General features: G+C 40.4%; 1 protein-coding gene across 1 annotated transcript; it reads left to right on the top strand.

The window, feature by feature from the left end:
* The first annotated feature begins 474 nt into the window (after positions 1 to 474).
* Positions 475 to 27,995, top strand: dse (dermatan sulfate epimerase). Its single transcript, XM_084376702.1, has 6 exons — positions 475 to 591; positions 2,850 to 3,324; positions 10,305 to 10,558; positions 19,700 to 19,939; positions 22,596 to 22,803; positions 24,561 to 27,995. The coding sequence occupies exons 2-6, from the start codon at positions 2,894 to 2,896 to the stop codon at positions 26,305 to 26,307; spliced, it is 2,880 nt and encodes a 959-aa protein (XP_084232828.1). The 5' UTR covers positions 475 to 591; positions 2,850 to 2,893; the 3' UTR covers positions 26,308 to 27,995.

Genomic DNA, 27,995 nt, shown 5'->3' with positions numbered 1-27,995 from the left:
ATGTTCACAATACAATACAGTACTGTAGGTTCTTGCTTTTGTTTCAGCTGTGGCGCTCCCAAAGGACAAGGCTTGGGCACCCTGCTCTAAACGACCATGACATTTTTGATTTATTTCTTTTAAAGAAGATTTTTTTGGAAGAGGAAATAACACATCCTTATGTATAAGCACACACACACACACACATATAGGTATGCCAGATAATGTTGCTGGGGGTTTATGAAGAAGTCGAAGGCATCAACAAGTCAAGAGAGGTGATATCAAGTGTTGTAAACAGTAGAGTCCAGTAGATAGTGTGTGTCCGGTCTGTCGGCATTAGTTCGGCCCTGTTTCCTTCAGTACCTGTGGCTCGGTACCGGGAGGAGGGCCACACTTAATCCATTAGTTCTCCTTTAAGCCTCTGCCTGCGCCCCTCCTCGTCCTGCAGCGTGACGCTCCGCTCCACATTCCTTCCTCCGCTCTCTGGCTGTTCCGTCCCCACAACTCACTTTTCAACCCTATTGATAATCTGTCTACGTTCATCCGCTGTGTTGGGAAGAAATGACGGTTGTGACGACTGGAATACGGATTTGTGAGCGTCGCTTCTGACAGGTAACGTAACGGCTTTCTCCTCACTGCTCCCTGTGTGTTAGTGGTCGTCAGAAACAAGGCGACTTCTGTGCGCACGGTTGGATCATCAATAACATCGATGACTGATTGTACTGTAAGAGTTCACCTAAATGTTCGGTTGAGAGGAATTTCTGCCTCTCAAACAGACGCTGCCTCATATGAGACTCTGACAGAGCTGAAAGACTGAATCAACAAAAAGTTAGCAAAGAATTTGGGAAAGTAAGTGTAGGATGTTCCGATTCCGATTTAGCAGAAGAGGCACCAGTGTCTGAGGGAGGGAAGCCTTTAATGGGTCAGACCAGAGGAACCTCTGCTGTTAGGACACAATCAATCAGTCTGGTAACTGTTAACACTATTTAAATAGCACATTAAGTCTGTGTGTGTTTACAGTGACCACATAACTGCATTTAGTTGTATTTTTTACAAAATAGTAGTCCCAGCAGAGCTGACTGCTGCCACAGGCCTACTGCATCAGATGAGTCCATAACCTGAGTGTAGTGAGGAGCAGACTCTGCAGTCTGCAGCCAACACCAGGACCCTGAGCTCACATCCACGGTTGTTTCAGGGACTTCGGGGCTTTTAACAAGAGACATTACAAACATACACACCTCAGGTATTTTCCTGGCTCATTCAGGTGGATAGAGAAATGGATTAACAATGAATTAGGGGTGGGTATTACAACACATATCAAAGAATCAGTAAACAGGATTCTGACAAAGTATTGCATACAAACAAAACTTTTGATACTTCACACGTTGTGATCCTCTACAGGCCCTACAGACACAGAAAATGTTGAGGTTTGGCACTCGGCCCTAACTTAGCATTTCATTTGTGGCGTTGTGGAGACGCCTTTAAACTCACACATTTACACCTTCATTTGAAGAAAGATCATTTTTGGCCTGAAATTAACAGTGAATTTCATTTTCCACTAATCTGTTAATTGTTCTTCCAATCGATTAACTAAGTGGGGCGGGGGTGGGGGAGTTGGTATTTCTAAAACTCTAGCTACCCCCTGGTTGAAAGTACCCATAAATATACATCACAGTGATACGATTGCAGATTTTAAAAGGCGCTATGAGGTTTCTTCAAAATTACTTTTGAGTAGCTCAGACCTACAAGTCCCTATAACGTATCATCCATTGAATGTCCTGACTGTATGTCTGATATCTGCCAATATGACAACCTTTACTCTCTAATATCATTATTGACGTCAACCAAAAAAATCCAGTATCGGTCCAGCTGTAGTTGAATGGAGTGGAAAAGTCTAAAGGAAGTACGTGTTTATTTCCTGTTCCGGTTTACAGGAGTTCTCTGTGACAATAGAGCCTTGGCTCCTGATACGGGTCAGGATTTTGTGTGATACATTAGTCCAGAGTTGGCCACCATCTTCACGTTCACCACAGAGGAATGTGACTCCTCAACAGGTCAAAGTCATGCTCATGTCCCTCAGTCTTGTTCTCATTTTATCAGCTTACATCATTAAGTAAAGTGCTATATGAATAAAGTTCATTGTTATGTCCCAACTTGAGCTTTCCTTGTTTGTCAAACACAACACAAAAACACATGAACACCCAGGACAGCTCACTGTGTAAGAACGGACTCCAGTCTAGACGCTGTTTAAATCACTACCAAAGGCTTTTCCACCAGGCCTTTGCCAAGAGCTGCACTAAGGTCATGGAATTTACTCTCATGTTCAGAGCAGAGACGGAGGGCCGACTCCTGCTGTTCTATGGAGTAAAGCAGTTTGGTTTAGAGGTTGTTTCAGTTGACCAGAGTAATGTTACTGCAGTAATGGGCCATTTATGACCTCCAGGCCTGCTCGTCTGGCCATCTGGGTGTGCATGGCTAGACTTGTCTGACAACAGCAACTCAGAAATAAATCTTGGGGAGTGAATGTTAGGTAACACAGCGTGCAGAGGTGTAGAACAACCTTCACATTTGGCTGCTAGTTGGTAGTGGTGAGTGTAGATTTTTTGGGAGAAGTTTATCATCATATTCTTGGTACGAAATTTTTTTAGAATTTGTATATTATCTAAGTTTTAAAAGGACTGACTCCCATCACTTATCAGACGTAACTGTGCCGTTCAACAATGACCTACAACAGTATGGAAAGCCTGCATCATCAGGACTACAGCTGTATCTAATTATTCAAGGAATGCAGGGCTTTTGTAAGAAAAGGCTGTGCAGAATATGGGCTGGCTTTCTCAAATCCTTTTCTTCCCTCCATTTCTCCCTCTCAGCTGAGCTCCTTCGGCTATGTCACAGTCCCCTCTTTGATGAGACCATGAGAACCCACACCCGCGGGGCCCCCACAGTCTTCTTCTTAAGTCTGCTGTGGCCCCTGCTCTCTTCGGTGGTGGTGGCAGCAGCAGTGGAGGTGGACCCCAGCAGAGGAATCCCCTTCATGGGAGGCAACTACAATGGTCATCCCATGCTGTACTTCAGTCAGGGGGATGTGGAGGAGATGCAGTATGCAGCCACAGGGACTCATCGGGACATGGCGAGGAGGATCCGCGAGGCTGGTGAAACCATGCTGGAGCACCCTGAGGAGTACCTGCCCCCCTGGAGCCCCGCAGAGTTCAGCGCCCGCTGGAACGAGGTGTATGGAAACAACCTGGGTGTGCTGTCCATGTTCTGCCTGCTGTACCCACACAGGGCCGGAGCTGTCGACCTCGCCAAGGACTATATGGAGAGAATGGCGGCTCAGCCTAGTTGGTACATTTTCTGTCTTTTTATTACTTCATCTATTTTGACACAATGAGATATAAAAGGAAAAGCTCAGTCATTTTCTACTAGAGGTCCACCGATTAATCGGTTTGGCTGATTAATCAGTGCTGAAAGGACATTTTACAAACTATTGTTATCAGCTGAACTTGACTCTGATAGTTGCCGATGGCTGCTCAGCCTCCACCGACTGCGGGGGAGTACGTCACCATTGTGCATGGAGGATACACTGAGTCAATCCTCATTATTTGAAGGCCACTTCTGCTGAAAAAATCTAAATCCTCTTAGTCTCCCTCTCCCTCTCAGTCTAAAGTAGACACATTGATACAGACAGGTAACTAGTACGTTAATGTTAGATATGCAGCAGCCATACATGAGACTAAGAGAAACGTTACATCAGAGATATTTTTTTCATAAAGTAATTCTCCACTCCATGACATACCTTCCACGCATTACTCTGGCGACAGGGTTAGAACATATGGGCTGATGTTAATCTTTGTGGTCCCGAGGTAACATTAAAAGCTGAAACAGCTGATTTTATTCAAGTCATATCTAGTCTTGCATAGCCAGACCTCTCTCATCTGACCCGTTTTACTTTATCTAGTCTTGAATATATAACGCAACACCATCACCTTTCCCCGATAGGGACAGGACACTGAAGGCAGCCAGCCAGGCAGGAACAGAAACCATTCTGTTAACGTTACGTTACTTAATTCTGTACTTACCAATGTGGCGTTCTCTCTTCCAAATAATCCAGCAACGTTACTATCCATCCATTCATGAAATGACATCACACACTTTAGGATCCTCCTTACCCCGGGAATATGCACAAGTAATCCTGGCCAGTTCAGCCACAGAACAGCTCATCAACCATTGTAAAGACAGCAGATTCTAACAATGTAATCCACTAAATCACATGTTTCCAGATGTTGTGTCTGGATATCAAACAGACAGCTCCTGCTAGCTTTACTACTCAAATTAAAGACTCTAAATTTACTCTAACTATTTTACTAATGTTTCACTGTAACTTTTCACTGAGAGGGTGGGAGGGACTAGACAGAGAGAGAGGGCCCTAATGTTCAGTTCAACACTTCTGATAAAATATACCAAAGATTGTTCAATTTCGAATCCCAAATTGATTTGAAAAGACCATATTTACCCGCCCGCGACTTGGATTACACCGGACAAGCTGTATGGAGCAGTTTTATGTTTAGTTTTGGGTTTTTTCAGCTGTTTTTGTGCAAGTCCCCATCTATTTCAATTTTTTTAAGAGAATGCTACAACACTGTTTTGTTGTGAAGCTCCAGAAATTTTGTGGACTACAAATTTTCACCCGCCTTTCCATCAGCATGGGGGTGAGTAGATAATGACTGCTTTTTTTTGTGAACTGTTCCTTTAAGGCAATAATCTGCTCATTGTGAAACAATCTACATAAGAAAGGTTGAGGATTGACTTCCTTTATGTTTAGTTTTAAATAAATAACTTAAAAAACCTTAATAGAAATAACTTCAGAGTTTAAAGACGTGCATCACCCAGGTATTAATGTAAAATCCTCCTGTCTAGGCTTTCTATTCAGTCCGACCCTCAGAGTGTTCTCATTGTTGTCTGTGGGTGGAGCTCTGGTAAAGATGCATTGTAGTCTGATAAGTCAGTGGTCCAGGAAATATGTTTAGCAGCTGCTTGCTGCCCTCCCCCCGATGAAAGGAAATGAAATATTCAGATGTGAGCTGAATAGCTCTCTACAGTGGCCTGAACTGAGACTGGAGCTCAGGGTCTAGGTGACCAGACAGGAATTGACTCCACTCTGCCCTAATTTTCAAAAATGTCTGATATGATATGATATGGATGTTTTTCAGCTGATCCAGATAACTGTGGCTGATTCTGATAGGACAAAAGATAGATTCCACATTTTTGCATTTTAAAATGAAGTTCATAAATTAATCTGAATTTAAGAAAGGCTAAGATGTAGTGAGCACAGATGGATGACTCAATATTCTTAAGATTTGTATATATTTTCCCTCCTCTCTGAACCCTTGTGGACATGTGTTGCAAATCCCCCTGTTGTCTTCTTTTTGAAACCGTTGAAAAACACCTCCACCTCTGCCACCACCACCTTCATCTTCTCCTTCTTCTTCTCCTTCTTCTTCTTCTCCTTCTTCTTCTTCTTCTTCACCACCTGCTGTATCAGAGTGTGTAGACGCTACAGTTATTAAATCTATCAAAGCACTTTGGCTTCATATTATTAGCTCTATTTAGCTCTAGTAATTTTGTTATTGGCGGATTGCTGTTAATAGAAATTTTTCATTATCAGGCCAATCATTTGTCAAATGATTTGTTTTTTGGGACGTTTTCAACAAATGAATGTTTCATGAGTGCTTAGAATATTGGTTTGTATTGGTTTTGAACTGTAGCCTACTTCCTCTTTGTAAGCTAATTGATGGCATTTAGGAAACACTTTTAGATGGTCTACTCTAATAACTCAGACTTGGATATTTATACAACTTAGTAACTGCAGACTGCAAATTACACAACAAGAAACATCATGTTACCTGAGAAATACTGCCAAACCGTCTTTGGTGCTGATAGATGAATGATGTTGATTCAAACAAAAGCGTGAAAAAGAAATCCTCAAAAGACGACAACTACAGTAATGGAGTTCTAGATTCTCCTCACTCTTCTCATCTTTGAAGAAATTCACTAAAACCACATCTTTCTGGGCTTTTTGCTTGCTTGTTTTTCAGCAGGAATAGATCATTAATATCCATTTTCCTAAGCTACGAACACAGCTGGAGTGCGCAGTGCATGCTTGGCACCACTGTTCACATAATTGTTATTGTTGATCAGTGAAGAAGCTCAAATAATTCTCGTTTTAGTGATCGTTCTTGGCGTGGACCACACTTTATAATATTCCCTGAAGCACTACAGTCTCGTAGATTTTAATCACAGTTATATATGAATTAAAACATGGGATTCTGTTGGATCCTTTGGAAACATCCTGACCATACGTCGTTTAGTCCATGTTTGGACAATCCTCGGTTTTTCAGGGTCAACCATGGCTGGACATCATGCAGGCATCAGCCATCGACGGTGCTTCCTCATTTCCCTAACAATTTGATTAAGCTCAATGAACATTAGTTCTGCCTGGCAAATGCAAAGTGACTGAGAAGTGGATCAGAGCCATTCACAACTTTGCAAGCCATTGCCCTTCCACAGCTTTTATTGTAAAGACCAAAGGAAACGATGCTCAGAGAATGGTTGTACCCAATGCTGGGTTCCATGGTAACTTTCTGCCTTCCTTGTTCTTGTATGACCAGTACTGTATCATGGCTAGTGTTAGGTAATGTTAGCAGACTAACATTATTTGATCAAACAGTTGTGACATGATGAAAACAGGGCTATCATTTCCCCAGCTTCCATTCATCATTCATCATTCACAACAAAAAAATGCTGTTTATCATTTAAGGAAGGTGGCCTCGAGGATGGAAGTACCAAAACATAACTGACAAAAATTGAAGTGATGAAAAAGCTTGTGAATTAATCAGGAAAGTGATGAAATGTGTTTGAATTGAAAAACGGTGATAAACTGTGAATTGATTTGATAAAACTTGATGACATTCTATTTAAAAGAGTTGCTCTGATAATCAGCTGGGCTGTGTTAATGTTTACCATTCATCATTCTCAACACCCAACTGACATTTATCGTTTGCGGCGTGCAATTTTTGGTAAAATCCAAATCACGCTCACTCAGAAAACTGCTTGATGCACTGCAAAGTGCCAGGTGATGGACTTTCTTTCACCTTCCCCTCTCGATTTGCTGCTGCCATTTCGAGAAAGCTCACAAACGGTCCACACCCGCAAGTTTAGAGCCAAAAGTTTGATCAGTTGGTCAGTGGATGTTTGATTGATATTTTGGGTGGTTTATCACATTAGTTGACAGTTTATCACTTTGTTTTTCATACATTTATCACTTTCATCATTAATTTGTCTGCATTTTCATCACTTCCATTTTTTGCCAATTGTGTTTTGTTACTTCCATCCTTGAGGCCACTTTCCTTACATGATAAACGGCATTTTTGTGTTGTGAATGATGAATGGAAGATGGGGAATTGGGCTCACTCCTGTTCTGGCCTGTGCTGTATGTTGCAATACTCAATAATGCATTTTCATTGCCTTAATTTTTTACACAATACTGTAGGATTAAATGTGACTATCCACTGACTACATACACCCTTTGTAGTGCGATTTTGTATCCTTTGGTCTTTTCCAGTGAGCCCTGTCTAGCCATTTTCTTCTTTGTTGATGTTAGTAAAGTTCCGACAGATTTTTTAAGATTTGATCATTTTGGCATCAAATAGAATTTCTACCAATGTATTCTCCAGTCTGAAAATAGTATGAGAGAAACAGAATATAAAGACTGAATTGGTCCACTTCTACACAAGAGTGACATGTTACTTTGCTTAAAGTATGAACAACTAACTAGTCATCAAACAGATTCTTTGTTCCTCTGTTAGACTGAATGTAACAGCAGCAGATGAGTGTGTTAATCTTGAAGTGAATCACAAATTTACTACATTTTTTGACTGAACTCTGGGACTATTCGCTCTCTCTTACAGGTACTCCCCCCTCTTTCTTCATCTTCCATGTGGAGGGAGTAAAGGGGGGGTCAAGCAGCTTAATCCCTCTCATTTTGTTGCATGGCTGCTGTGTTGCCTCCAGCCATTGAACAGGAGGAAGGGGATTTTCCAGCAGCTAATTTCTAGGGGGTTTAGTCTGTGTGGTATTAGTGTAATTTGCAGGACGTTTTTCACAATAGCAGTATGTGAGCCACAGTGCAGAAATGTGAAGCCACTGAGCATGTGTTTTCACATCTTAAGAACACACTGTGAGTTTTCTCCATGGCCACACTTTTATTGTGGTCGCTGAACCTCAGAGGGTTTGTGCAGAGTGGCTCCAGGAATCAGTCAGCTGCAGTATTCATGACCTTCAATTATGTCTCCGACAACTCCAGGGACCTCGTTCCAGTGGAGAACTTCTGCTCTGTGGCATAGTGGTGCCTGGGTCTTCTTTTTTTCCTTTTTACACACTCTGTGCAAACATACAGTAGTGAGATGTAGTGTGCTTTGGCATCGTTCAATATACAGCCAACTGTGACTCAGAATTCATTTTACTACAGTCTTCCTTTTTGCCATATGTGCAAACTACAACATAAAGAAGCTTAATCCATCTGGTGTTCATTTGCATGACCAGACAGGAAGTGATTTTCAAATAAACCTTAACTGCCACTTTACATGTGGAAACCATGTATTACCAACATCAAATAGATGAATCTGTCCAAACATTTTTGATTGATTTCATTTTAGTCAGTCAGTCAGTGGATTCTGTTCTATATTATTACAAAATACCCTTCCTTCCCTCCCCACCCATCCATGTATCGTTGATTGACCGAGTTAATGGAGCAGCTCAGCGTTTCAGGAGTTAAGGTCTATAGAGAGCTGAAGTGAAACCAAACCAGATGTAAGAGTAACCTCATTTAAAAATCACAGTGGCATTTGGAAGATTACGCAAATTACAAGATTTAGCCATATAACACAGCCATCCTCTATAGTGTGTTTTTTGTTCACACTATTCATCAAGTATGAAGACTGTCATGGAGAAAAGAAAAAAATAATTAGCAAATTTGAAATATTATCTTGTTGAATTTATTGAACATGAAATTAAATGGCACTGATAAAGTGTTTAAAGGATGTCAGAGCAAAACATGGCATTATCCCACAGTTACATTCAAAATAACTAAAGCTGCATTAATGAACTTCATGATACATTCAGGTGCATCACGTAAAAGCTTAAATCTACATCACTTGGCACAGCAAAGCGTTGAAAATTTAAGTGTAATTTGTGAACTCAGAGATTTATATTGAATGGCCACAAAGGTCGTTAAAACAGGACATTTTCATTGTTTTCTTACTTTCCTTTGTTGAAATACACAGGCCTACATCTGACATTACTGTCTTCTTCTGTGCATTCTCCACACCATTTTTAGTAATTAGATGCTAAATCATCATTCAAGAAATAAGTGGCTATTTCAGACCATGGACAATTTAGAAGTTTTTAACGAGCACCATTTCCCATGAGCCTAAGACTGTTGCAAGTTAAAAGTAACCAGACACACAAACTGTCAAGTAGTGAGCTAGACGAATGGACATGGGGGTCTGAATGGTGTTTTTTATAGCAGAGATTACAGCTCAGAGTTGTATAGAGCAGGGGTGGATATTGTAGTTGTGGGCTGCATAAATTCATTTTTATGGGAGCTGAAGTTTTTTGAATGCTAACAAATGAATCGTTGCTTAAGATCATCAAGATTTCAACCTCTACTATGAAGTGCTAAAGCGAATATTAAAGTTAATATCCATCATGGATAGAACCCTGACAACGTGTTTCACTTGAACCTTTTGGAGATGACATCATGTCTTTAGTGCTCTGTTAGATTTTAACTAAATCTGTGTGTATATGTGAGCATTGAGGCAACTAGTAGTTTATACTACAGCGCTTGGAACACGCTTCAGAACACCTTTCACTTTTTTACAACACAAACACTTTGCACTCCTTAAATTCACAGACATCAGCATTCTCAGATCTTAGCGCCTGTAAATCAGCAAAGAATTTGCACACACTACACTTTTAATGTCTCCCTGTAAGTTGAAGTTTATTGGTAAGCAATGGTGAAGCTGTAATTATGGCGTAAAATGCTACTTAGCATCTTTATTTTGCTTTCAAAGTGAATAAATGTTTTATAGCTGTGTAAAAGATAATTAAAAGGCAAAGAAAAAGGCTTGTTCATGACAAACCATTTGCCAGGACTTCATTTAAAGAGTGAAAATGTCCCACCTGCTTACCATTGAATGTTAGTTTCCATGTACCCCACATATGTTTGATGCCTTGCCTTAAACTTTGTGTTGCTGTTTGAATTGCAGGTTGGTCAAAGATGCACCCTGGGATGAAGTCCCTTTGGCACACTCTTTAGTTGGGTTTGCCACCGCATATGACTTCCTGTATGAGTACTTGGACAAGGGCCAGCAGGAGCGTTTCATCCAGGTGATCGGCAATGCGTCACGCCTCATGTATGAGAAGTCCTACGTCCGAGGCTGGGGGTTCCAGTACCTGCACAACCACCAGCCCACCAACTGTGTTGCTCTGCTCACAGGAAGCCTTGTTTACATGACCCAAGGTTAGTAAATAAGGATTCAAGTCTTTGTAATGTGTACGTGTTTTTGGCCTTGTGGTGATGAAGAGAATGTTGGTCAATATTTATGTCCAACACTTTGGTCAAGAGCAAGAAACCTCTGCAGCCTGTGACTGTCATGTGATTTGATAAGATATTCATAGTCCCCAGGATGTTTCCAGGGGGTGTGTTTACTCTTAATGCAAAGCCATTTTCACCATGCATTACTCACGTGAGTTTGATTGCAGGATCATTTGCATTTCTTCGTAGTACTCGTGCAAGTTTTTGTTCACATCAAAGAGTCACGTTCACCCTAAGCTAGCGAGCAACAGTGCGCATCGAGGGCATGTGTGTCTGTGTGTTTGAATTCAGTCAAGCCTCTCAATGAATTCAGCACTCACCAGTGGCTCTGGTTCTCTCTCTTCTTCTCTCCCTCTCCTCTGTAAATTCATTGACATTGAGTACATTTCCCCTCCAGCTTCAGTCCGCAGTCAATAATTACAGTACACCTGACAGGCCACCTCCACAGAATGCTACTGCAGTCAGGTTGATAAACAGGAATGAAGATGAATCCACTTTTTAATCCCAGAATATTAAAAGTTGTCTCTGAGCATCCAGTGTGAGCCCAGGTGTTTATTCCTCCAGAAGGTCTGGCTCTGCATCCGACTCTTTCCTCTAGAACTGGCCGACTCTTTAAAATGGCCCTGCTCCTTGCTCCACCTGGCCCTCCCCGCAGAACAATCGGCAAAACCCAGCCATCATGAAAGCTGAATATTTGAACTTCTATTATAATCTTGCACAGCAGCATCTCAGCTCATGGTGATGTAAAACACACCTGACTGTGCACACTGACACCTGTCTTCCAGCAGCTTCTCATTCCTTGCAGACTTGCTTTCTGGTGGTTTTTGGTTGACTCTTTACATCCTGACCAGTTTTCTCTCAGCAGCAGGTGATGTTTGTGTTTTGTGGCAGTGACACAAGTGTACCATGTACTTTATACCTGCAAACAGTTGTTTGTACAGTTGATCTTTGGACCTGTAACAGCTATGAACTGGCTCCAAGTGACCTTCCTGTCTTTTTCAAATCAATAATGGGCTCTTTCAGAACATTTCAACCAATGTCTCAACCAACACTCCACAGCCCAAAGATTTTCAGTATAGAATGTTATGAGACATTTGTGACGCTGGAGCCTGTAAATATTTGTCATTTTTACTTGAAGAATTACTAAAATGATTCATCATTTTTCAGAATAGTTGTTTGTTAATTGTCTGTTGATTAACTAACAGATCTAAAGGTTAGTTTGACCTCATTTTGTGAAAATAATTTAAGTCCTTAAACCATGTATCACCGATCAGCCACAACATTAAAACCACTGACAGGTGACGTGAATAACATTGATCATCTCATTACAATGCCATGTTCTTCTGAGAATCCTTGGGTCCTGGCATCTATGTGGATGCCTTGACACACACCACCCATTCAAACACTGTTGTGGACCAAGTACATCCCCTGCAAACTGCTCAGGAATGGCTGGAGGGACATGAAAAAGAGCCCAAGGCCCCTCCAAATTCCCCACATCCCAATCCGATTGACCATCTGTGGGACATGCTGGAACAATTTTGATCCATGCAGGCCCCACCCTGCAACATACAGGACCCAAAGGATTCACTACAAACATCCCAGTGCCAGACACTAAAGGACATCCCCAGAGGACTGATTTTGCAAACTGTTATATAATGCAAAGATGCTGAATTTCCTCTGGTATCCGTCAGGCTATTTGACACTATTTCCTGTTGAAATTATTGATTGATTAGTTCCAGAAACATCTGCAGATTAATTAATCATGCAAATAGTTGTTAATTGCAACACTGATTTCCAGTTTAGTATAATGTTTTATAGTAAATGTAATCTTTCTACAGAATCGCATGTTAAATCTTGGCCTTCCGTTAAAAATAATGTATCAGAAATGTGTGTATTACTTATTTCTCTTTTTTCTTTTGTTACATTATGTTTAACGTATTTTGATGTTTTGTCCCCTAATTAATGACTGAAACTGATTTGCACGTGAGATTTACTTAAGAGGGAAACTTTGATTGGAATTTCAGTGTAGTCTGCCTGAGGTTAATTGCTACTCTAAACTCTTTGTAATTGTTTTCCAGATGAAGTTCTCCACATAACTCACACACATTATGAATTATGGTTTGGTCCATCTTCACTAGCATTTCCCTTGTGAAACCTTATTCACTGCATAAAGTTTCTTGAAGCTGCAATATCCTGCACTAAATAATGAATGCAGCGGCAGAGAAAGGCCATCAGAACTTGAAAAGCCTGCAGTACAGCTTGCTTTGCTTCGGATTGGGATTTGATTTCTGGTACAAAAGATCCAGTCCTGATGTGAACTAAATGGCAGCTGGCTTACAGAGAACCGAAGTAGTCACAGTGGTTTTATTTGAGGTTTTTTTGGTAGGACAACAACAGACACAAAGCTCTGTGAACATTCTGGAGAGTTATAGCCTGACCTATTTTTGCTTTGTTTCATTTTGTGTTGATCCAAGGGAAAAGTGAGTTTCCTCCAGCTCTGTGTTGCCTTGGGAAGAGATTGTGCTCAGGCACTGCTTGGTTGCTTTGTTTATGACAGATTGTATTTGTTTAAAGACTGCTTTACAGCCGGCCCTGTGCAAGTGTAACACATTATGTTTTTGCAATGATAAAAAAGCCACTCTCATTTTAGCTGCAGCCTCTCTCGGGTGTCACGTGTTATACTGTGCAGAAGCCTGACTGCATTCCATTTTCATATATGCGTCATTCATTTCCTGTGCAAAGGGATGACATAACGTTCAAATATTATTCTGTCAAGATGGCTGTGATCAATGGAAAGTTTCCAATAAGCACAGCCAGAAATAAAGAACAAACACTGTCTTCTTCATCGACACAAACATGAAGCCCAGTGCTGACATTTTTTCAACAAAGTAGTAGTTAGTTTTTCATTACTTTGTGCCCAGTAATAACATGCTCTGAACAAGCCACTCACTGAAATAAGAAATATGCGTACTGTCTATATGAGTTTGCCGCCTGGGACATTCTGACAGACATGGTTTAGATAGCCAGATAAGAAGGCAGCAGCAGCTTAGAGAAGTGAATTCCAGATACATGTGTCTGCGTGTTGGTGCCTTGAGGCTAAATGTTTGATTGAACAGAACTGTGCATAGTTCATCTATAGTGAACATCTGTCATCTCCCCTGTCTGTCACATATCCCTCCCACTGGCCACACACAGTATGATGTCTGCCAGAGTGATGCATGACTTACTAAGAATGTCAATGTCAATGCTGTGGGCTCTGGCGCTTGTGATGAAACAGCTCGCCATCCTGTTTAGAAAAGTGGAAAGTCAAGTAATGATGATGTAGTCTTACGTCCCACATTCCACATTTGTAATTGAATTTAAGACTAAGAATATATCTTAATATCAAAGTTTAACAGCGGTGAAGCTCCTATTTGCTCATGCAGTGCTACGTGTAGCAACACTAGTAGTTTAGCTACCCTTCTGTTGAAGCATTGCTACTTCCAAAATTATGTTTCCAGTAGCAAGCTATATTTACTAAGTTGATGCATAGCATGAGTAAACGCTCTTCATTTTATTTTCTGTCGGAGCTAAAAAAAACTTAAAACTAGCTAGTTAACTACAGCTAGCCAAATCAAACTCATTTTCCTTTTCATTAAATCCTTGATTTAATAAGCCATTTAAAGGACCTGTTTGTAATTCCCAGCCACCGGCTTCAAACGAATAGGGGGCAGTATTTCCCCCCCTTCTCAGTGTCATTTATCATTTGTTTCTTTGCATATTCATTGTTGCAAGTGTTTAAAATTGTAAAGACTGAAATAATGACTAATATGTATGTATATATTTACCTACATATTCACCAATTCAGTTGCAGTTGCATTTTTTTGCTACACAGTAAATACTAAATAAAACTTTTGGAGGTAAACATTGATACTAAATTCTAAGACAGCTCATGCTATTGGTGTAACAAACACAGGTCTGTGTAAGCAGGCATACTACGCAACCCTTGTAACCCACATTTGAGTAAAGCCAGCACAAAAGCCTTCCCAGCAGGTTGGAATGTTTGATTTCAGTTACTGTCAACACAAAAAAACTTTCATTCATTGCTTTGTTGTTTGGTGCATGAAAAATGAAGGCTAATTACTGCAACAGTCACAAACATAAATATAAAATTTACAATAAAAACATCAATAGTATAACAAATAGTATAGCAATAATGTTTACATTAGACTCACAAAGCTGTCAACAAAGTTTTATGCAAACCTCTCCATCATGGGATGTGCAAAAGCTCACAGTGTAGAGAATATATGTCATGGGATGATGGTCAAGGATGTCAGCTGATGTAATGTATGGAGACAAATGTCCACTGGGGGGGGCTTGTTGATGAGACCAGCTGCAGATGAGTATAGGGTAGGGCAGGGTGGTAATTCACCACTGGGGGTGGCTGGACTGGAATTTTAGTCCTAAAAAGACAAAGATGTGGTAGGGCAATTAGTTTAGTTACAACACCTTGTTTTTACTACAACATGTTACAATGCCACATTGTTTTGAATATTTTTTGTAAAGCCTTCTGTACATGTGTGATCTGATTAGTAGAATCTTTCATTTTAATATTACAGACAATTTATTCATTATTTCACTCTGCTGATGACAGTACTCATAATACATAAATCACCGTCCCATCTGCCCTCTTTCAGCAAGAAAGTAAGGAACAGTTGTGTACAAAACTAATGATTTTATATCGTCACATAGTGGAAAAATGGACTGCAGATAAGAAACGAGTTCATCAGACAGCCACATGGTTTTCACAGGGTACACAGTTTACAAAGTAACAACTAACTGAGATCTTCAGCCACTTTAGACTTAACTAGTCACTGTCGCTCGGTCTAAAGCTTGATGCAGCAGGATCTTCCAGCTCTGCAGGCCTGGTCATTTCCGCAAGAATTTCATCATTTACTAACTGTACACAATATTTAACAGTGTCATTGCTACAGTGAGACACGCACCCTTGTCATGTCCTCAAAAATGTATAGTGAAGTTTTCCAACCTCAAATCTAACACAACATATAACATTATGCATTGAACGACATTTTCTCAGTCTGTCTAAAAGTGTGTCAACATCTGTTATAAATAAAGGCAATGAATAACTGACAGCAGAGTAAGAACATGCAAAACTTGACCAAAATGCTGAACCTTTAACAGACAGTCAGAATAACCACACAACACTACGTTACTTCTTCACACGCTGTTGATAGGGGTTTTCCAAATCTTAGAAAATGCACCTTTAACTCGATAGATTTGGTGCAATTTACGTTTTAAAATATCTAGAAAAGATATTTATTGGTGTGAAATAGCATCAGAATATTAAGCTATTTTTCTGCATTGCTTCTGCTTGAAACAAAAATGTTTTTGTGATGTTATTACCTCCTTACGATGAGGAGTTTATTTTAGTCTCATACATTTTCAATGTTGTTCACCCAGCGCCTCTGGCTCTGTCGTAGTTCTTCTTGTACTGCTTTTCATTTGAAACAAGACTTCACTTCTAAAAGAACTGTTGACCAGAACTATGACCAGTTTCCGCAAGTTTCCTGACTGAGGTTACCAGGGAAACGATCATGGGTGTGGCTATTGGTACGTAAGAGACACCCCAAACTTATTTTGCTGACTTTGTGACCCCTCTCTACCTATTAGCATTTACAGACATTCTATAATTGTCACTTGAGACCATGGGGACCTATGGAAACTCAAACTGACAAGACAAACGATAATAAAACATGGACACTGTGAAAAGGTTCATAAGAATTTAGTGATGGTAATTTCATTATTTAAATGTAACAGTAAGTAGGACAGCAGTTTGGTGGTCCTCTTATAATTAGATAAATTGGAAAATAATTAGCAGCTCCACGGTCAGTTATGTACAAGATCCTTGCAATTGAATTTCACCAACCATGTGTGATGTGACAAACTGATGAGCGAGTCAAATAGCGTAATTGGAGAAAACACATCCCTTGACCTTTCACAGTCTTCTGAACTGCAGGGTGATGGTGCGCTAATGATTAAGACAGGCTCACCTCTCAACTCTTTAGATGGAAGAATCTGGATGTTCAGACCCAAAACCCTGGCTTAACAGCATGGGACCAAAGATGGGCCTAAGGCCCAAGCCTGCATGCTATTGGGGAAAAAAGCAAACTAGCCACATTATCAGACTCAGCTGAAACTAGAGAGTTACTGTACATTACATGCATGTGATGTAGTTGGTCTGGTATGTGTTCCTTTTGACGTGGCTGATGATTCTCCTTTTGTTTCTCTTTTTTGTTGCATATTTGGTATTAAAGTGATTGTGTTGGTGTAGTCTAATTGTATGTTCAGCCCTGTGTCATGGGTTTTGATGACATTGGTCTTTTTCTTTGTTCCTTCATGGTGATAGAATAGTTCTTTTTTTGTTGCTAACAAACTGCTGCTGATGCTACTACTGGAAATATAACATGTATAATATAATCATTGTCAATGTAACTGATGTATCCCAGCAAAAATATACGTAATTTAAAAAGATCTTATAAACCAACTTTAAACTACTTGTCAAACAGCAGACAAGGTTAGCAACTAGCTAGTGAAGCAACATATTTATAATATGTAGCTAAAAAGCTAGATGTTTGGAGGTTGGTGGAGCACCAAACAAAGCTAAAAAATAGTATTTTAGCTTTATATAAAAGTATAGTATAAAAGAGTAATAAAATTAGATTCATAATGTGGCTAGGGCTTCAAATTAATGATAGTTTTGGTTTACTAGACGGGAAAAAGTAGGCAACTGTTTGCTACTAGCAATAGCCTACCATACCTACAGCTACATTGTTACCCAACTGCCCAACAAGCAGAATAAATTGATTTAGTTATGCGTACTAATGAGTGCATTTATTCTTAGTCAACTCTTTCTATGTGCATTGTAGTGTAGCTTCATTATTTTAATGAAGGTATAGCTTAAAATGAATAGAGCAGTTTGTAGCATCGCTAGCTAGTGTTACAGTTTAACACAGTTAGTGTTAGCCAGAAACAGGGAGAATAAAATGCCGTATTTTGTCATTTAGACTTGTTCATCTGTTTGCATGTGGCCAACAAATTAATAAATGCAGCTGTAAATCAATGATTTAACTTATTTGATCAGATTGTTGAGCATTTCTCAGGCTTTGGTAATTTAATTCATTTAAAAGTTCATAAAATGTTTTTACTTTTGAGGAAAATGACTGAAGAGTCTCAAGGCCTGTAGTGCTCTGAAGTGTATTGGACTGAGTGAGTGCTGGTGAAGCTCTGTTTGTGTAAATATGGTCTTTGTGTGTGCTGAGAGTTCCTGTTTGATGGTAAATACCTGCTCTGTGTAGGCCAGTGGTCCCCCAAGCCCAAACCAAACACTGTTAGGGACTGCTCCAGTGGGTGGACTCTGTAAGCTGGGCGGGTGCTGGCCAGTTACCACTGATGGTCCCGGGATTCCTCAAAGAACTGTGGCTGTAGTGTTTATGTGGTCACTTGTTCACATAGTAAACTCTATGTGTGCGATCCAGTGTGTGTGTCAGAGAGGGTGTATGGTGCAGTGTGCCATAGTGGTGTCATGCTTTCCGTAGTTAAAGCTAAATGTTGTGTGTGGAAGGTTTCTTTAGGTAACAGGCTTAGAGGACCTTGTTTGCTGTGATGCTGTTTTTCATTCATTCCATCAGTGATATAACAAATTCACTTAAAATCAGGACATATGCCAGCAGAGTGGAATATGTCATAAAACAAGGGCAAACAAATTATTAGACAAAAAGATGATGACATTCAAACACATAATCCAGGCTAAAAACACAGAGTTACAGCTGGCAAATGCAGGAAAGACAACTGACAAAAAAAATCACAGTGTGAATGCATAAATTAAAAGGCTTATAATATAACTGGCCCATCATAAGGCCACAAGTAGACCTGACTATAATCACACTTGTGTATTCCATTAAAATAAGATGTTGCTTAGATATATTCTGATGGTGTGTTTGACAGGTTTAGCCTTATTATTTCAGCTGCAACACAAATTACCTGCTTCATAGTACAGGCCTCTGGTCTCTCATTTTAGGTGCAAAATGATTCTCCATAAGCTCAACTGTTTTACAGACCCTGCCTGGAAAGAAAAACAGTATGCTGTATACAACTTTCTGTCTGCAAGTTTTCTGATTTTCACATTGTCGTTGGCAAAAATGGCAAAAATGTTATTCTCCTCTCCAGCATGGGCATTTTCCATGGCTTGAACAGAGTAAATGACTATTGTAATTAAAGCTATACTATAGCTATACTGACAGAGTTTTTTTCTTCTCTTTCTTATAATTATAGTACAAGATATCTAAGATATCCCCCACACACACTCAACTTCTTACCACTCTGTTTGTCTCTGTCTACCCCAACTGGTGTGTTCAGCCATGTCTCCATCAGGCATAACATACTGCACTCCCAGTACTCACGCTGTCCACTGACCAGGGCCAAGAGTTTGTCCACCTTGTTAGTTAGTTATGCTGCTATAATTGGCACTATGGCAGCATCATAATCTTACATGACTATGTGCCTAAAGTCTGATGCGTTTCAGCTATTTGATAGGATTTTGACATCCTCTACAAGTCATACCAACTGTCAGCCAATCATATTTCAGTATTACTTCCACAATATTACCAAAGGTCTGTCTGGACCAAATTATATACAAATGTGGATCTGATACTGATTATTTAGATTAGTGAGAATCTGCCATCAGGGTGTGTTGAAGATGTAGTTTCAGGCCCGAGGAAAGAAGCTGCTCTGTCTGGTGGTACGGCAGCGGATATCTCTGTATGTGTTGCCACGGCAGCAGGGTGAATAGACTGTGGCTGGGGTGGGTGTTGTGTTCTAGCATCCTTGGGCTATGTGCAGACATCTCACCGATATCACTGATGCTCTGTAGATGGTACCAATGGCAGTTTGTAATGTTACCAGTCAGAATGCTTTCTATTGCTCCACTGTAAAAGTTGACAAGAACTTGGCACCTGCCAATCTCAGACTGTGTTCAAACTGAAACCATTTCAACTTCCTGTGTTCCAGGTTACCTCCAGGAGGCCTACCTGTGGACCAAGCAGGTCTTGTCCATCATGGAGAAGTCCATGGTCCTTCTGCAGGATGTGACTGATGGCTCGCTGTATGAAGGAGTGGCCTACGGGACTTACACCACCCGCTCTCTGTTTCAGTATATGTTCCTGGTGCAGCGCCACTTCGCTATCAGCCACTTTGACCACCCCTGGCTCCTTAAACACTTTGCTTTCCTGTACAGGACGATCCTGCCCGGTAACTATCACGTCATCTGCTGTGGCTTACACACGTTCACTTTTTAGAAGCGGTGAAGTTTATGTGATCCATTTTTTTCTGCATTGATATACTGTACAGTATTTAGGCAGCCAAATACAGAGCGGGTCAACGATCTGTGCATAAGTGTTTACTTAACTATGAATGGCTGACTCATCCAGCTAGTCCCAAAAGTTGGATACATTAGTTTAGATGTGAAAATAACCTTAGGCTGCCACATTGGCACTGATATGGGTTATGCATGCGTGTAGTCATTACCTTCCTGGATGCCTTTCAAAGCTGAGCTGAGACCTGCAGGGGGTGGGGATCAGGGGGAGAGCAGCAGTGGAGGAGGGGCCCCTAGGTCAGGCTGGACATTTCACAGCCCCCTGCCAACAGTTCTGAATTGTGGCTGGGCAGCACTGCTGCACTCAAAAAACACCTCTAATTACATCACCCAGGAGAGCCATGATTCTGGAGCCGCAATAGCAGCTTTCTACCCCCCTGTCTGTGATTGCAGACAGTTGACAGAAAGCAAATGGTGATCATAGAGTAAGCCACACGAGAAAAGATTACATTTTCTTTAGAAAAATAATGTGTGCTCTCCTTTGCTAAAACATTGCAGTTGAAACAACTAAAAAGTTTAAATGTCTATGTGAGTAACAAGTGTAAGTTAAAGTGTTAAAGGGGTAGGAATTGGGAATGCTGAAAGAAGTTGCTGTTAGGTCCAATGTCAGTTGAAGTCAGTGTTTTTTTAATCAATTGTCAATAAGATTAATCATTTGAAAATGCTTTGGCTCTGATGCCGCTAACAGATGTATACCTTCATGGTCAAAAGTTTTCATAAACTTGTAAAGAAAATGTATATCATGCTGTCTTGAGTTCCAATGATTTTTATAACTCTCATTTTTCTGTGATGGAATGAGTGGAACACACACTACTTTGTCACAAAAACATTAATGAAGTTTGGTTGAATAATAAAAATATGACCAAATCTGCTGGGTCAAACACTGTACATACAGTAATTCTAATATGTCCCTTGGCAATTTTAACCTCAGTAAATGCTTTTGATCTTCATCCACAAGCTTCTGGCAGGCCTCTGGCTGAATATTTAACCCCTCCTCATGACAGAACTAGTGAAGTTCAACTACATTTGTTGCTTCCTGGCACAGACTTGTTTCTTCAGCACAGTCCACATGTTCTTGATGGGGTTCAGGTCAGGACTTTGTGAAGTCCATTCCAAAAGCTCAGTTCTAGCCTGATTGATCTGTTCCTTTACCACTTCTGATGTGTGTTTGGATCATTGTCCTGTTGGAACACCCAACTGCACCCAAGAGCCAATCTTCTGCTGATGATTTTAGGTTTTCCTGAAGAATTTGGAGATAATCCTCCTTCTTCATTATTCCATTTACTTTCTTTAGAGCAGCAGATCCACTGGCAGCAGAACCGCCCCACAGCATAATACTACCAGCACCATGCTGGACAGTAGGTGTGGTGTTGTTGGGGTTGAAGGCCTCACCTTCTGTCCTCCAAACATATTGCTGCTCATTGTGGCCAAACAACTCAGTTTTTGTTTTATCTGACCACAGAGTTTTGCTCCAGGAGGATTTTTATTTGTCCATGTGATCAGAACAGCAGCCTCTCAGCCCATGTTGATGTAAAACACACTTGGCTGTGCACACTGACACCTGTCTTCCAGCAGCTTCTAATTCAATGCAGACTTGCTTTCTGGTGGTTTTTGGCTGAGTCTTGACCTACTGACCAGTTTTCTCTCAGCAGCAGGTGATAGTTTGCATTTTCTTGCTGATCGTGGCAGTGACACAACTCTGCCATGTACGTTAACGTTGCTAATACTAGCCAACATGAATGTCACCGGTACAGTACAGTATGATGGGCACATACTTTAGAAGTCAGCCATTTTTACGCTTTTCAGAATTCTTACACAGAGATAAATACAATCAAATCATTTTGGACCAGACACATTTTTTAAATTATTGACTCACAATCATAAAAAAAATTTGGGGAAAAGAGATACTTTTACTCTGCAAGCTCTGTAGATGTATTATTTTTGAAAAATGGTTTGTCTACATAAAAATGTTATCAATATGACCTTTAAGTACAGTACTTGAGTAAATGTGTTTGGTTACATTCCATCACTGAATGTTGGAAGCACTGCTCATTTTGTCTTTCAGCATTGCAAATAGCCTGTGCTTAACCTGCTATAGCATTACCTTCCTTTCTGTAATTAATTTATCGAAGAGTTTGTTCATTGTTTAGCCAGTGTGTCTGTTGTCAATTATGAATGTTGACCAATGTGTGACTGCGATTGCATATACTGTAGTTTCTAAGAACCCTCACACAACCAGAGTGAAATGTTTTCTTACATAATTACAGACGAGAGTGAATAGTGTGAACACTTTGCGCATGGTTTGGGACTGAGCTGGGTCACAGCAGAGGGGACTGAGGTTTATGTAGGTGGGGGCCATGTTTTGTGGCATTTGGTATTGTGTAGGACTTGAGAAGAATTCACATATTGGTTAAATACATGAGCACATGAGCATTTTATTTGTGTGACCACTATTTACAATATTCTGATATTTCTGGATGACAGCTGATCACCACTGAAGTTGTCCTCTCTGTGTTTTCACTGTCTCACCAGGATTTCAGCGCACTGTAGCCATTGCAGATTCCAACTACAACTGGTTCTATGGGCCGGAGAGCCAGCTGGTCTTTTTGGACCGTTATGTGTTGCGTAATGGCAGTGGAAACTGGCTGGCAGACCTGATTCATCAAAACAGGGTGATGGAAGGGCCAGGGCAGGCTGGAAAGGGCCAGCGATGGTGTACTCTCCACACAGAGTTCATCTGGTGAGCTTCTCAATTTGGTTTAATAATGTGTCATAAGAAATGACTGACAACAGGTTTTTTTTTTTTTCTGCTTAGAGCTGTTATTAAAATGGAAATCAACCAAAAGCTTTTCTATCTCTTGGGAAAGTACCATCAGTCTATATCAGTCTTACATCTGTAAATATGAAGATAGAGCCATACAGCATACAGACTGGAAGCAAAAGGAAACAGCAAACCTGACTTGGTTCAAAGTTTTAAAAATCCATCTATCAATATTTTCTGAATCTCACAAATTGACACGTATCTTGTTCGTTTAATTAAAATGGAAACTGGAAAAATGACATGTAGTGGTGAAGCCAGTCGCTGTTTTAATCTTTTGGTTTTTGTGCAGACAGGGTAGCTCTTTCCTTTGCTTCCAGGCTTTGGTCCCAGACACACCAAACCAACATCAACGATCTAGCAGCGATGAAGCCTGACTATTGCATCAGCTCATGTCGCCTTTGTCTCAGCCAAAAAGCTGCACTTGAACACACTGCAAAGACTACAGCTGACGGCCAACAAACTCATATATGTTCTGCACCTGTATGAGAGGAAATAACTGTCCATACCACCAGGTGGTGGTAGTCTGTAATCATCATTCAAAAAAGGGAAACTGTAAGACTTGGATATAGAAATGCTGGTATGATAAAAGTCTGCAGGACTAAAGATACACAAACTGCTGTTATGATAAAGCCATACTTACTTATCATTTATGCCTTAAAATACTACAACATTTTTAGGCTATATCGCGATACACAATATGTACTGCAAAAAGCCCTTCATTAATGCTAGGACTGGATGACAAAATCAAAATCAAATATCACAACATTTTTGACCAAATACCTCAATGTCAATATTGCAACAATATTGTATGGATGACTATTGGTACTTTAACGATATATTAACACAACAATATTTTTGATGAATAATCATCAGTAATGTGGATATAATGACTAAGTGGGTAAAGGCGAGTATTAGAACAACTAGAACAGTCTAGGAAGTTCAGAAAATAACATAACTTTATTGTAATGCAGCCTTTAAAACCAGTAAAAGACAATACTGATGTCAAATCAACATATAACAATATTCAAAGTCTAAGACAATATATAGTCTCATAAGATATATATTATATACTGCCCAGCCCTATCCTCTTGCTAATGTAGCCACTTCTAATCAAGAACATGTCTGATAAAAACTTTCAAATGGCACTGGTGAAGAGGTTGAGGTGGAAAAACACCACACTCATCAATCACACACAATCATGGACACTACAGTGACAGGTTGAAAGGGCTTTCCCTTGTTTGTTTCTCTTCTTGTGCACTGATTTTCTTAGCTGAACAGCCAATCGGAATGATTTCTCTCAGCGACTGGCTCCGCCACAGATTCTACATGCTCAGTCGGCCAAAAAGCTGCACACAAAGGCAGACTCGTGTCAACGGTGCAGGGCAGGAACTAGGACTCACTGATGGCCCCTACATTGGCCATCATATCATATCATCAGCCAAAGTACCTTGTGCTGCAGACAGAAGAGAATTATTGATCTTAACCTGTACTATTGAAACTTTAAAGTAGCAATGATACAGCTGCTCTCTCTGGGTTTTCAAAAAGCATTCTGGGAAAACATAAGGACTCACATAACTATGTTAGATGTAAATGGGGCAGGTTATTAAAATGTGGGAACACCAATAAAGAAAACCATCTAATCCATCCGATATCTGTTCTCTTATGGTATTCTGCAGGTATGACCCAAGCCTGTTTCCCAAGCCTCCATCAGATTTTGGGACATCCCAACTCCACTACTTTGAGGATTGGGGCGTGGTGACATATGGCAGTGCTTTACCTACAGGCACCAACCACACCTTTCTCTCCTTCAAGTCAGGGAAGCTGGGGGGACGCGCCATCTTTGACATTGTTCACAGGAACAAGTACAAAGAGTGGATCAAAGGGTGGAGGAACTTCAATGCTGGGCATGAGCACCCTGATCAGAACACTTTCACCTTTGCACCCAACGGTGTCCCATTTATCACTGAGGCACTGTACGGACCCAAGTACACGTTGTTGAATAATGCAGTTTTGTTTAGCTCAGCCATGTCAGGGAGTTGCTTTAAACCATGGACTGGACAAGTTACGGAAGCCTGTGATTCCAAGTGGTTGAAATACAAGGTGGGGCTGGCTGCTGATACCCAGGGCAGAGTAGAAGCTGCTATGGAGAGACAGGGAATGGTCTTCATCCGTGGTGAGGGACATTCGGCTTATAATCCAGAGCTGAAGATCAGGAACTTCCAAAGAAATTTACTCCTTCTTCATCCACAGCTCCTGCTCCTCGTGGACCACATCCACCTGGACCCAGACAGCCCAACGAGGGCAATGAGTGCCTTCTTTCACAACACAGAACTTCCATTCCAGGGTACAAAGATAGATGGTGTTCATGGAGCATTTGTATCACACAGGGAGGATAAGTATAAGATGTTCTGGATGGATGACACAGGCTACAGTAACAAGGGACTGGTAGGTTACTGGAATTACCCTCGAGGGTACCCGTACAATGGCTCAAACTATGTGAACGTCACAATGCCATTGAGATACCCTCACACAAGGGTGGCCTACATTTTCTTTGGACCAGGCGTGGATATACAGAGCTTCAGCCTGCGTGGCGATGACACGAGAGTGGATATTTATCTGGCCACCAAGGATCACACCTACACCATCTACCTGCTGACCGGAGAGGCCACCAGCAAGCCTCTGTTTGCCATGGTGCTGCTGGACAACAAGAAGATTGTTTTTGAGAAGGCAGCGGCTGTGATGGACAGCTCGCCTGAGGAAGTAGAGGAATATGTCAATGTGATGGAGGATAACCTCCAACACGTCAAGCCAGTCTTCCAGCAGATGGAGAGACACATCCTCGGGCGAGTTCTCAACAATGCCAGCTTCCGTAAGACTGCGGAGCGCCTCCTTCAGTTCTCCGACAAAAAGAAGACGGAAGAGGTCATTGAGAAGATGTTTGCTATGTCCAAGAAACAGGGCAAGAGTAAAGGGGGGAAGAAAGTGAACCTTGGAGAAAAGCTTTCTGAGAGTCTACCTGACATTTTTGCACAGATTGAGTTGAATGAGAAGAAGGAGAGACAGAGGACTTCAAAGCGTACATATGAGGACAGTCCAGAGGAGGGCGATGCAGAGTCAAGGGCCTTTATGGATTACACAGATGGCCGCAAAAACAGGAAAGGGGCATTTGTGAAGGGCCGCAAATTCAAGGAGGTTCACATGGTGGCAACGGCAGGAAGCGAGGGTCTCTCTAGCACAGCCTCCTACATTAGGCTGTTTCTCCTCCTGAACACTGCCACCTTCTTTCTGCTGCTGGCTGTGATACTGACTCGCTTTCAGAGGGGTCGAAGCCTGCATACGCAGAGGTGTTTCTACACCATCCTTCTGATCGACTGCTTCATCTTACTGTACCTCTACTCCTCCTGCTCTCACACACAGTGTTAACATCATGAGCTTGTGAGGGGCTGTCTCTCTAAAGATCGAATGAGCTGTTGTTAATGTTGTAAATGCACCCCACACCTCAGTCTGAGCCAGATCTTATGACAATATATTTGGGTTGCTTTTAGGAAGAAAAAAAAATCTGAGATTTCGAAAAAGTTGTCACAAGTTGTGATATTTTGAGAAATAAGTTGTACATTTTCCAGAAAGAAGTTTAAATGTTAGGAGATTAAGTCATAATCATAAAAGAAAAAACTCACATAATTGAAGAAAGTCTTAATGTTAGAGATGCTTCTTCAAATGTTTGTAAAATTGTAATCTCTGTAAATATTTATATATTTTGAATTTTATCCTGTAGTATTATGACTTTTTCCCTGAAATTATTGCCCTTTACTGATAATAGAATTCATTATATTTCATAATATAAATTTTTCTTTATATTCTCAATTTTTAAATTTTTTTAAAAAGTTTTTGTTTTAATATTCTGACTTTTTCTTGAAAGTACAGTATGACTAAATACTCATAATGTCTTTTATCAAGGCAAAGTCTTTCCCCTTCTGGTGATCACCATGGGACCTTACTTCAGAAAAAAACATGTATGGTAGTGAATGAAGACAGACATTTTTTGATCCTGTTTGAATTGTTCAATGAATTACAAATGTGTTTTTCAATGTAAAAGATAATTTTTCAACTTCAGAAAGTCGCAGTTTGTCTTAAAATGAATCAAGGTTAAGACTGTGAAAATACAGAATCATAAAGACTACACGACCAACAGTCGTGTTTGAGACATCATTTCATCTGACACTCACAAAACAAAAAATCATAACTAAACCTTGTAGAGTCGGTACTGTACATTAGCTAGCTCACAGAACTGACTACCTTTCCTTTTGAATAACTGCAGCTGTCAGTAAGGCCAGACTCAGATTTTCACCTTTATCAATACTTTTTCTGTATTAAGATGATGTGTTCGTGTTGGTATTACCGTATATTATATACATTTATTGAGCCAGACAGTATAGTTCACTGAGAGGTTTTACACTTAACTAAATGGTATTTTATTAACTCAATGACAGCGACTTTCTTGACTTGCAACATTATCTTTAAATTGGCAAACATCATATGTGTAATTCATACGGAATCAAAAATGTACAGTACAGTACAGTGGTCAATGTCTCCATCCATTGACTACTATACAATTTTTTTCTGCTATAAGGTCCCATTGGACACAGTAGAAGGGGATGGAGTGCCTCTCTATTTTTATATTATGACTTTTTTCCACAAATAATTATGACTTCATTCTTTAAATATCAGATTTTTTGCCTAACAGTGACCCTAATACTCATAATATCTATTAAGATCCTAATGGGTGTTCAGGAAAAACAACTGATTCCAAATAGGAATTGATGAATTGCAGAGATGAAACCAGACCTCCTCTGATGTAATAAGCTTCTGTGGAGCTTGAGAACCGAGTCTGTGTGAAGTTTGTTCTTTGTAGTTTTCAGAGGTCATGCCTTGTATCAAAGATCTCAAGGTTAGCCACTATAATACAGTTGCCTCATCTGTACTAGAGATTTGTCCTGTCTACATAGTTCTTAGAAATACATTCAAATGTATATATGTGAAAGCAAGATATATTTTTATGGTCTCTTTTTTTTACCATTTGTAAATAAATTTACTACATGCATAGATATGTA

This window comes from Pagrus pagrus, assembly GCF_965226575.1.
Source record: "Pagrus pagrus genome assembly, chromosome: 16".
In the NCBI taxonomy this organism is placed as follows: Eukaryota; Metazoa; Chordata; class Actinopteri; order Spariformes; family Sparidae; genus Pagrus; species Pagrus pagrus.
Note: the sequence above shows the minus strand (reverse complement) of the source record. Positions and strands in the feature narration are given on the sequence as shown.

Bases quoted from the DNA above. Each gene is read 5' to 3' on its own strand.
- dse (XM_084376702.1), top strand. From the start codon at position 2,894: ATGAGAACCCACACCCGCGGGGCCCCCACAGTCTTCTTCTTAAGTCTG. The intron at 3,325-10,304 runs GTACATTTTCTG...TTTGAATTGCAG, and splicing joins ATGGCGGCTCAGCCTAGTTG to GTTGGTCAAAGATGCACCCT. The intron at 10,559-19,699 runs GTTAGTAAATAA...CCTGTGTTCCAG, and splicing joins CCTTGTTTACATGACCCAAG to GTTACCTCCAGGAGGCCTAC.